Genomic DNA, 10,950 nt, shown 5'->3' on the forward strand with positions numbered 1-10,950 from the left:
CACCCAGGCGCCCCGAGTTCTATCCTTTTATAATATAGAGGTAATCTACTGAGTAAAATGTCTCTCAGAAAATACAGGTCCTATATTTTTCTCTCAAACTCCTCAGCCCTTTACCCTGGGAGGGGGAGGGGGGTGCTTGCAGTCCTGGGGGCACTGGTTGGCTGCAGCCTCCTCTGCCTGGCAAAGTAAGAAACCACCTTCCTTTTTCATACCCAGCCTCTATCTTCGAGTTACATGTTTTGGCTCTGGAGCACAAAGGCTGGTTTTGAACAATGGGAGGTTCTGGAAATGTTCACTTATGACAAACATGTGAGCTGGAAACCTTTCCTGCTGGGTTTCTAGACAACCCCCTGCCTCCATCCCTCCCCCCTCCCCTTAACACCCAAGCAGAGTTCTGGCGAATAGGGACCCTCTCCCTCCCCTTGGGCCTTGGAGGGGCACTAGGCTCCTTGTGCTGCCTGACTGGCCCTCACCTGCTGCACAAGTTAGCCTTGGCGGGAGGCTGCGGGAGTCTCTCCGGGGCAAGGCCAGAAAGTGAGGGGGAGAAAAACTCGTTACACACAGAAACATTACACAAGTTGAGGGTTTTATTTACATAACAGGGCAAGAAAAGGATACAAAAGAAGCCTCTTTCAAGCGTGTAAAAGCAAAGCTCTAAAACTCAATTCCCAGTGGGGCGTGGACCCTGATGTTAAAAAAACAAAGCTGAGGACAGAGAACAGGTGATAGGGGATCTTCCACACGGGTGCCTGGTGGCCGGGGAGGTGAACACTCGCCGGGGAAGCTGAGCGGCTTGAAGTTCATCTTCTGTACACACGAATCTGGCTCCCAGGACAATCCTTGCGAGGTTCCGCCTTAAGAAATTTCTGGGTTAATTCTTAACCAGACTGTATGAGTTTCAGGGTCAAATGTGTCTGGTCTGATAGTGTCTCCAGTTTGGGAGTGGGGTAGGGAAGGTCTTCACTGGACAGGCCCTGGCAGCTCTGGTCCCTTTCTGGGTCACGCTTCCATCCCCCCAGGGGACTCAGCGAGCTTCTCAGCCACCGCCCCCCCCCCCCGCCCCCTGGGGAGGGGCATCCTTCAAGTTCACGGAAGGCTGCTTCCTCCTGTCCCCTTTCTGTCACTGGTGGGCCGGACAGGCCCGCCTGGCTCTCCCACTAAACCATGTCTCTCCCCCCAATCCCAGCGTGACCAGGCAAGCTATATTTATCTTACATGTGTGAAAATGTGCCATTATCAACTTTCCTCATTTGAGTTAAAACAAGACTGTCTGTTTTCTCTTTTCCTCACAAATACTAATGGTCCAGGAACCGGATCCAAGTTCATCTGCAACGTGGGTTTCCAGCACGTGAGGCTGAGTCCAGCTACAACTTCCTCCTCCACCCATTCCTTTTTCTGTCCCCGCCTGTCTGCCCACCTTCTTCACATCCGGGGGCCACCTCGTCGGCTTGACCGGCGAGGCATGAACCCGGAGACCTCCTTTGCGGAGTCTGGGAAACTTGTCGGGGCCACAGGCAGGTGTTAATACCCATTCTACAGACTGATCAGCAGCCATCACTTTGGACCTCTGGATATTCTGGAAACAGGTGGAACAGTGGCCCATCACGAGGCGTATGGGAAGAGGAGCCTCCTCTCCTTTCACCTCCCCGGCCAACGGTCCAATGGCAGTCCGTGGGTTGTCCTGGGGACAAACTTGGCAGCCAACGACAAGGATGCTACACGGGCAGCCGGTGAGAGCTCATGGGCCTCAGAGGGTTTTTCAGCGCCAGCCATGGCACCTCCAGCCGCCCAGCCTCCCTGGTCCCTACCCGGAGCTGGAAGCCCAGCCCACCTAAGATTTCCCAGCACCGGTACACCAGACCCGACCCCCATCCTGCCACTTTTCCTGTCCGCCATCTTTCTTTGTCTACCTCCAACACACCCGTCTCCCACTTCCTGGTTCCTCCTCTAAATCGCACACTTCCCCTGCCAGGCCCTAGCGTCTCCTTCTCTCCCGAGACAAAGTGCCCTCGGTGGCTTGGCACAGAGGCACGGACAGCCGTGGGGAGTAGGCGACGGTGCCCAGCAGTGGAGTCAGGACGCCCACCGTCAGCCGGCCACAGGCGTGCAGCTCCAAACACACAGCCACACTGGGCTGGCCTGGGCACAACGCGGGCACTCCCTCCAGCGACCTGTGCAACCCAGCCTGTATGTGCACTTGGACTCCCTCCTTGCCTCATCACCAGCGGCTGCGTGCTGGTGTCACAGGAGGGTGGGAATCACAAGCTTCATCTACTTTAAACAGTCACCCGTCTCATCAACAGTCTTAGAAGCATCACGACCTTCACGGAGATTTTCCTTCCTTGCTTCTTGGTGACAAAGGGGTGGAGGAAGGAGATGGGGCACAGACAGCCGGACAGCGCCTCTGCTGCCCTGGGAACCGAGGGCAAACCATAACCCAAACCGAACACGGGCCTCACTCTGCGGGATCGTCCGTCGGAGCCACCCGTGTCCTAGAGTCATGAGAAGCTCAGCAGATGGGCAGGGATGTTCCATTCACAGCATTCATCCAATTCAACAAAGAAAGACGTTGTCTTCCCCCAGGGATTTTGCGGGTTCGGGTCTGAAATGGCCCCAGATTTACAGGCTCCCGGAGCAGGAGAGTGTCCATCCTTTCTCCAGCGCGTTGGTCCCCGCGGCGCCCACTAGCGGACGAACGAGACCACGCTGGTGGCTACCCCGAATGGGGCGGAGTAGGCCGCGGTGAAGCCCTGCAGGCCGATGACAACATAGCGGCACCCTTTGGTGATGACCTTCCCAACATTCTATTTTTAAGAAGAGAAGAGAAAAGCAAAGGGGTTGGGTTAGGCACCTCGTAATCCCTCATACACAACGGTGACCCGCGCAAAGGGTGACCCGCGCAAAGGATCATGGTGCCTCCTTCCCTCAGGGCAGATTAGCAAGTGACCGCGTCTCCACATCCGCCCCCCACAGAAGAACAGGTAGGGACTCAGAACAGACGTCATCATCCCGCAAAGCAGTTCAAGGCGATGTGTGTTTCCAGCTGATTCAGACATCTTGGGAACAGGAGGCAGGCTGCTAGTTCTAAGACCAGACCGGTTTTCTTTCCTCTTTTTTTTCTTTTTAAAAAAAAAAAAATTTTTTTAACATTTATTTATTTTTGAGACAGAGAGAGACAGAGCATGAACAGGGGAGGGTCAGAGAGAGAGGGAGACACAGAATCTGAAACGGGCTCCAGGCTCTGAGCGGTCAGCACAGAGCCCAACGCGGGGCTCGAACTCATGGACCGTGAGAACATGACCCGAGCCGAAGTCAGACGTTTAACCAACTGAGCCACCCAGGCGCCCCTCCTCTTTTTTTTCAAAGTAGGCTCCACACCCAATGTGGGGCTTGAACTCTGAGATCAAGAGTCACATGCTCTACTCACTGAGCCAGCCAGGCACCCCTGGTTTTGTTCTATTTTTTATTTATCTTTGTTTCATTTCTCCCCTGTGGTGATTTGTTTTGAGAGAGGGAGCGCACCCACGCTATCAACGCAGAGCCCCACATGGGGCTCGATCTCCCGAAGTGTGAGACCATGACCTGTGGCCAAAATCGGGAGGTGGATGCCCCACTGACCGAGCCACCCAGGTGCCCTTTGTTTTGTTTTTTAAACCAAAGTCCACTCTTCTCTGTTCCAGCCAAGTTACCGCATCATCTAAAGGCTGGGTCAACTCTTCCTTCACCCGCCTAATCTGAAAGCCCACTCGGTCCTCCCTCCCTCCAGGGCACAACCCACACCTTTGTGTCTAAAGACTCCTGCTGTTCTCTGATTGCTGCATCCCTCAGTGCAATTATAAACTCCTTGAGGTGCGTCAGTCCATTAAGCATCTGGACTTTGGCTCAGGTCATGATCTCGCGGTCTGTGGGTTTGAGCCCCGGGTCGGGCTCTGTGCTGACAGCTCGGAGCCGGCTTCCGATTCTGTGTCTCCCTCTCTCTCTGCCCCTCCCCCACTTGCACTTATGGGCACGTGCTCGCTCTCGCGCTCTCTGTCTCAAAAATAAATAAACATTAAAAAAACCCAACAACTCCTTGAGGGTAGGATGACAGCAGGCTTTCTTGCTACCCACTCTTTTTCTGCAAGGCATGGTGCTAGACAGGGGCCATCAAGGGATTCAAAAGGAATCGCAACAGGAAAAATGCAGCCGGCTACCACCCACTAATCCTGATGTGCTGTTACCACCCCCCGCCCCCCACCATCCCCGAACCTCTCCCAGCTTCCCTCATCATTCTGGATGATGTCAACATCCATGGAGGTGACCTAGACCCCACCACACACCTTGTCTTCTGGCCCCCTGACTTTTCCAACTCCAGGAAGCACCTAAAACTCCTGGTTTCCCTTAAAATCCCTGATCTCAATCCCAAACCTCACTTCCAACACCGCCCGGCAAACCTACTCTGCCGATCTGGTAGGCTGACTCTCCCTCTCTCCCGGATGAAGGGACTTTCTGGTGCTCATTACTGTATCCCCAGCACCCGGAAAGGGCCTGGGTCTTTCTTTCGGAAACTCTCAGGCTAAATGAGGAGCCCTGGGAGATATTCGGGTAACATCCATGGCTTCTCTAGACACGGATTCCTGGCATACTGCCCTGCGGACTTCTCACTGAGACATCAGGGTGCATGCGTGGGGGGGGGGGGGTGACGTGATGTTGCTAAGAGAGCCATCTCTGTTATTGAGTAGTAAGATTCGGTGGGAGAATTTTACTTGCCTCCTTGAGATAACAATAACAAAGGCAACTGTTCTCTGGGAGCAAGTGTAACAGTCGTCTGTAAGCAATGCCACCAGAATCACGGATGGCCTGCATTAAACTTGACACTTTTGGTATCTGCGCATCCATTTTCCTCGGCCTGCTATTTTCAAATATTGCCTGGCACATCAGTTTTGTAATTTAGAAAGAAGTCACCAAGGGGCACCTGGGTGGCTCGGTCAGTTGAGCGTCCGACTTCGGCTCAGGTCATGATCTCATGGTTCATGAATTCAAGCCTCGCGTCGGGCTCTGTGCTGACAGCTCGGAGCCTGGAGCCTGCTTCGGATTCTGTGTCTCCCTCTCCCTCTGCCCCTCTCCTGCTCGCACTCTGTTTCCTTCTCTCTCAAAAATAAACATTAAAAATGTTTTAGAAAAAAGCTACTAAAATAGCTCATTAGCTGGAACACTGTCAGAGCAGATTGGAGGAAAGTGACACAGAGAAATGTAAAATACCTATTAACGACCAGTTGATTTAACACCAGTCATGTGAGGGGCGTTTTGAACTCTTTGACCTGAGTCAAGTTTTCAACCCAAATAATCTCTCCAGAGAAGCGTTGAGACATGGGGGAGCACAGGGCAGCGTGGCAGGCTGAATAACGCCCCCCAATTCCAAGAATCTGTGCCTATGTGGCCCTTATGTGGCAAAAGGGACTTTGCAGATGTGATTAAAAAAATTTTTTTTAATGTTTATTTTTGAGAGAGAGAGAGAGAGAGAGAGAGAGAGCATGAGCAGAGAGAGGGAAACACAGAATCTGAACCAGGCTCCAGGCTCTAAGCTGTCAGCACAGAACCCAACGCGGGGCTTGAACCCATAAACCGCGAGATCATGACCTGACTGTCGTCATAACCAACTGAGCCACCCAGGCGCCCCCTGCAGATGTGATTAAATTAAGGGTCTTGAGATGGGGAGGTGGTCCTGGATTATCCAAGTGGGCCCAATCCTTTTAAGAAACCCCATATATTTAAAAGGATCCGAAGAAAGACAACAGTCCTTACAAGAGGGACACAGGAGGGGTCAGACGGAAAGCAATGTAATGACAGAGGCAGAGGGAGAGGGAGAGATTTGCGGACGATGCAGTGCTGGCTGTGATGGAGGATGTGGAAGCTTTGGAAGCTAGAAGGAGCAAAGAGCCTGGTTCTTCCCTGCAGGCCCCACGGGGCCCAGCCTGCAGACTTCAGCACAGTGAGACTGATTTCGGGCTCCTGGCCTCCAGACCCGCACAATTTGTGCTATGACCTAAACCACGGCGCTGGTGGTAATCTGTTAGAGCTGTCATAGGATGCCAGGCTTTTGGGGGGTTCTCTGGTATTCAACTAACCCCCAGGGAAGACAGGGATTCCCGCGCACTTCTAGTTAAAAAACAAACAAACAAACAAAACCTAGCTGCCCACAAAGATCATTTCCCCCTGAATACAAAGACCAAGCCTTCAGTTTTGAAATGTGGTCAGGAAGCAGGCACAAAGCTGAGGTGGGCAATCAGCTACAGACTGAAGTTTTTTCTGAGTTACAGCTCATTAAAACCTAACCAGAGGGGCGCCAGGGTGGCTCAGGCGGTTAAGCGTCAGGCTTCGGCTCAGGTCATGATCTCACGGTTCTTGAGTTTGAGCCCCGCATCGGGCTCTCTGCTTGTCAGTGCAGAGCCCGCTTAGGATCCTCGGTCTCCCTCTGTCTCTCAAAAATAAAGGAACATTAAAAAGCAATAAAACCTGGAGCATTTGGGTGGCTCAGTCGGTCAAGCAGCCGACTCTTGGTTTTGGCTCAGGTCATGATCTCACAGTTTGTAAGTTTGAGCCCCGCATCAGGCTCTTGGCTGAGGCTGTGAAGCCTGCTTGGGATTCTCTCTCTCCCTCTCTCTCTGCCTCTCCCACTGCTCATGATCTCTCTCTCTCTCTCAAAAATAAATAAATAAACATAAAAAGGAGCATAAACATAATCAGGAAAGAAAGTCACACAGGGTCTCTCCTTCACCCCCTGAAATAACAGTCAACAGTCACAAGAGCCCTTCCACACGCCAGGTGTGCTCGGAGATCTTTGCGTGGACAAACTCATTTACTCCTTGCTACGACCCTAGTCTTATCCCATGTTACAGATGAGGAAACTGAGGCAAAGAGGTGGGCATAGCCACCAACAGGTGGTGGGGGCAGGGGCTTGAGCCTGGCAGTCTGGCTCCAATGCCCCTGTCCCAACCTGCTTGCTACCTAGAGCATGAGGACATTTTTCTCCCTCTTGAGCTGAAGGTTATTCCACGACCGACACTTCCTCTTTCTGACCCTCTCCTAGCTGCCTGATGACCACGCTGTCCACACAGAGCCTGATGTGGAGCTTGAATACACGAACTAGGAGATCATGACTTGGTCTGAAACCAACAGTCAGATACTCAACTGACTGAGCCACCCAAGCACCCCCAATGCAACCTCTCACCTTTTTTTTTTTTTATTTTTTTTAAATAAAACTCCCCCCCCCCCCCCCCCCCGGTCATGATCTCCCCGTTCTCGAGTTCAAGCCCCGCATCAGGCTCGGAGCCTGGCGTTTACTTCGGATTCTGTGTCTCCCTCTCTCTCTCTGCCCCTCCCCCACCAGTGCTCTGTCTCTCTCAAAAATAAATAAACACTTAAAAAAAGAAAAAAGAAAACGTCCTGAGCTTTCCAACCTCCTGAGGACTCTGTACCATGCAGCTCCATGGCGGTGCCCCAACTATGCCAGGATCTCCCCGGGAGGCGTGGACTTCACTGGGGCAGGACTGCTCTGTATCTATTTTTGCATCTCCAGTGGTTAGCACAATCCCTACACGTGGCAAGCTCCCAGAAACCACCTCCAAGGGCCACCCTGTGACCCGAGCTGTCCACATTACCACTTCACCAGCTGAGGCAAATGATGGCTTGCTTCCTTGTGCTCCACTGAGACCAGGAAGAGCGCGAGGAGTCCTAGCGCGACCCCGAGCTGGAAAGTCCCGACTTGACAGTTTTTAGTAATAACACGTACCACTGGCTGCTCGTGCACTGTGACTGCTTTTTACAGGGGAGAATAAACCGAAGTTCCTAGGAGTGGAGACTGGATGGTTTTAGATATGATAAGAGGCCACTGGATGACACAGATAATGAGGCAGTAAAAAGCAGATGGCGCCTTCGGCCAGGACACCGTGAGTTCTGCACAGTCTTCTGTGTGGCCCTGTCCCGCCCCAGGGAGCGGACTCAGCAGCAGCTGCATGTGATTCCAGGCAGAGGCACTTGGGCACCTCAGGCTCTGCCCTCTGAGGACACTGTCATTTTATCCCATATTCCTATTCTCTCGCTCTCCCCCTCTCTGTCTCACCCCTTCCTCCTCCCCTGCCCCCACCCAAGGCAAAAGGCATGTCTGCAGGCCCCAGAATACACCCACAGCCGGCTGGGAGAAGAGAAAAGGAGATCCAACAAGTGCCTATGTACGTATCTGTTGAGCTCCCAGGCCCTGGAAATAACCGTGGGAATATTTGGGGGTCATAACCCAAACAGCTCTCAGCTGGAGGGACACCCTGGCGAGGACTGTTGGCAGAGAACAGATGAACTGGCCCCCAACTCCCTACTTTCCAGCTGGGTCGCCTTCTACAAGTCCCCTAACCACGCTAATGCCTCAGTATTCCCCATCTGTAAAATAGGGAATTCTATCCCACCAACTGGACAAGGGAGGTTGAGCCTCACGGGGATCAGAGCCACCAGGAATGTTGGGGCCCGCTGGAAATGTTACCAACCCGCCAGCCCCAGAGGAGCGGATGCATCGGTGCTCCCCGAAAGCCCTGGTTTGGCCTCTGTCATTACTTGCGACTTCCTTTTCCCTCACCTCCCGGACGACAGGCGGAACACTTTCGGGTGCTCTAGTAGCGACTATTGGCGAGGGGACGCAGGGGCAGCCCGGAGAGGCTGAGCGCAGCCGGACGGTGGGGACCCGACCCCCACCCTCGCGGCGATCGATCGCTCGGGAAGCCGGGGCCCGGACCGCCCGCACCCCGACCCCGCGGGCCCTACCTTGCCGTACTTCTTCAGCTTCTGCCGGTACCTCCTCTTGGGCTTCTCTCCCGGCGCCGGCTCCTCCAGCGGCTCGTAGCGCTCGGGGAGGACGGCCAGGTGCACCTTGCGCGCGCCCCGGGCGCCCGGGCGCCCCGCCTTCGCGCAGCTCGCCGCCTCGTCCCCGCGCTCCGGCTGCTCCAGGAGGGCGGCCGCCTCCTCGTCCCCCTCCGTCCGCGCTCGCCCCCGGGGCCCGCGGCGCGGGAGGCCTCTCGCCGCCTTGCTTCGGAGCCTGGCTCCCACCGTCATGCTGCCGCGGGGCCCTCCGGCGAAGGTCAGGGCTTGAAGACGCCGACCTTCGCGCCCCGCCCGCGCCTGCGCCCCCGCCGCCCGCCCCAGCCCGGACGGGGCGGGGAGGCAGGGGTGGGGGACTTGGGTGGCAGCGCCCCCTGGCCGCGGGGCCCGGAATTGCGCGCTCGGCCCCACCCGCCTACCTGGCGGCCAAAGCGGGGACGGGGGCGGAGACGGGAGGGACCCCGAAAGCTGGGCGCGCGGTGAACGTACAAAACGCGTTCAGCCGCAGCCGCAACGAAATAAGTGAAACCCAAATAACGAGGCTTCACTTGCCACGTTCAAAGTGGCAGAGGTGATAATAATAAAAGTAAAGACTACACCCAGTGCCGCTGAGGGCGTGGTGAGACGGTTGGTGATACGATGGTACGGTGTTCATGGGATGCACGCTGGTGACCAGCTTTTGGGAAGGCGACCAGAAAATTCTCACCAAGAGTCCTGAACAAACGGCCACACCTGTCTAGGCACGTGTCGTAAGGATATAGTCAGAAACGCAAAGCTCAGTGAGTCCACGGTGGTTAATCTCAGTCTGATTCACGGTGACGAAGTGAAGCACACCAACGGGGTTGGGCAGGCTAAATTCTGGTGCAAGCCTATGGCGTCACGTGACGCAATCATTAAAATGAGGTTTTCAGCAATATCACGGGCAGGTATGCATCTCTGCATTCCTGGTGAATCTTAACCTTCTAGGGATGCCATACTGTCTTATGCGGGTAGATATCTTTTAATTCTTGCAAGCTACACGTTAAGTAGAGAGTAATATAGGTTGTTAATTTCATTAATATTTTATGATTTAAAAAATTACAACACATTTTTTAAGGTTTCGTTTTGAGAGAGAGAAGGACAGAGTGTAAGCAGGGGAGGGGCAGAGAGAGAGGGAGACACGGAATCTGAAGCAGGCTCCAGGCTCCAACCTGTCAGCACAGAGAAGATGTGGGTCTCGAACTCACCAACCCTGAAATCATGACCTGAACCGAAGTTGGATGCTTAATGGTCTGAGCCACCTAGGTGCCCCAATTTCATTAATATTTTAATACTATTAAAATGCACGATACATTTAAGAATGATTTGGATATGTTGCTGTAAATACATAAAATATTTACGATATAAATATAAAAATATTTTTTAAATATTACTTTTAATTTGAGGTCTTCTATATTAAATCTCTTTCCGTTCAAAAGGTGATCAAAATAGATGGCATAATAGAGAGGGGAAATTAAACGTCTGCATTCATATTTTAAAGTATTTTCTTTAAAAAAAATGTATCTGTGGTTATTGTCCAGATCCCACTGCATGCACAATTGGGAATTTAAGGCATATAACGTATTTTATTTCTGCACCAACACTTCAGGCAAATTCAGTGGAAACACGGGATTGCAGTTAAAGGGTATTACAGCTAAAATTCGGTACAATCATAAAACAAAGGTCTTCCATAAATTGTTTTTCTTGAATACTGAAGAGTTTCCTGAAATTTTGTTTTCTCTTTCCTGGAGAGACCAAGTGTTTTCCGGTCTGGCGCTGTGAGGGGCTGGCCATGGGGAGCCCACCAGGAGTTAGCGGAGCAGGGGGCCGGGCTGGACCGCGGCTGCAATGAGATGGAGTTCAGCTTTGGATGGTCCCGGACTCCGGTCACTGTCAAGGAGCCAGAGGCTTTGATCTTGTCAGTACCTGGGCCGGCAGCCCAGCACCAGCGTGTGGGAGCACCTTTGGCTGGAGCTCTCGCACGGCTCTGGAATGCACGACTATGCACAATGGTCCGGGAAGCCCACGCTGCCCGCCCGCATTCAGCTCAGTGGCTGGTCCAGGAATGGAGGCTTCGGTGGCTACCCA

At 53.4% G+C, this 10,950-nt stretch overlaps 1 protein-coding gene across 1 annotated transcript; it reads right to left on the reverse strand.

Annotated features, from left to right (window-relative positions):
• Positions 1-565: 565 nt before the first annotated feature.
• On the reverse strand, positions 566-9,341 carry CE4H1orf115 (chromosome E4 C1orf115 homolog). The gene is made up of 2 exons (XM_027075002.2): positions 8,791-9,341; positions 566-2,804 (listed from the first exon to the last, which is right to left on the reverse strand). The coding sequence occupies exons 1-2, from the start codon at positions 9,076-9,078 to the stop codon at positions 2,685-2,687; spliced, it is 408 nt and encodes a 135-aa protein (XP_026930803.1). The 5' UTR covers positions 9,079-9,341; the 3' UTR covers positions 566-2,684.
• Positions 9,342-10,950: the final 1,609 nt, after the last annotated feature.

The sequence above is a fragment of the Acinonyx jubatus genome, chromosome E4 (genome assembly GCF_027475565.1).
Source record: "Acinonyx jubatus isolate Ajub_Pintada_27869175 chromosome E4, VMU_Ajub_asm_v1.0, whole genome shotgun sequence".
NCBI lineage: Eukaryota > Metazoa > Chordata > Mammalia > Carnivora > Felidae > Acinonyx > Acinonyx jubatus.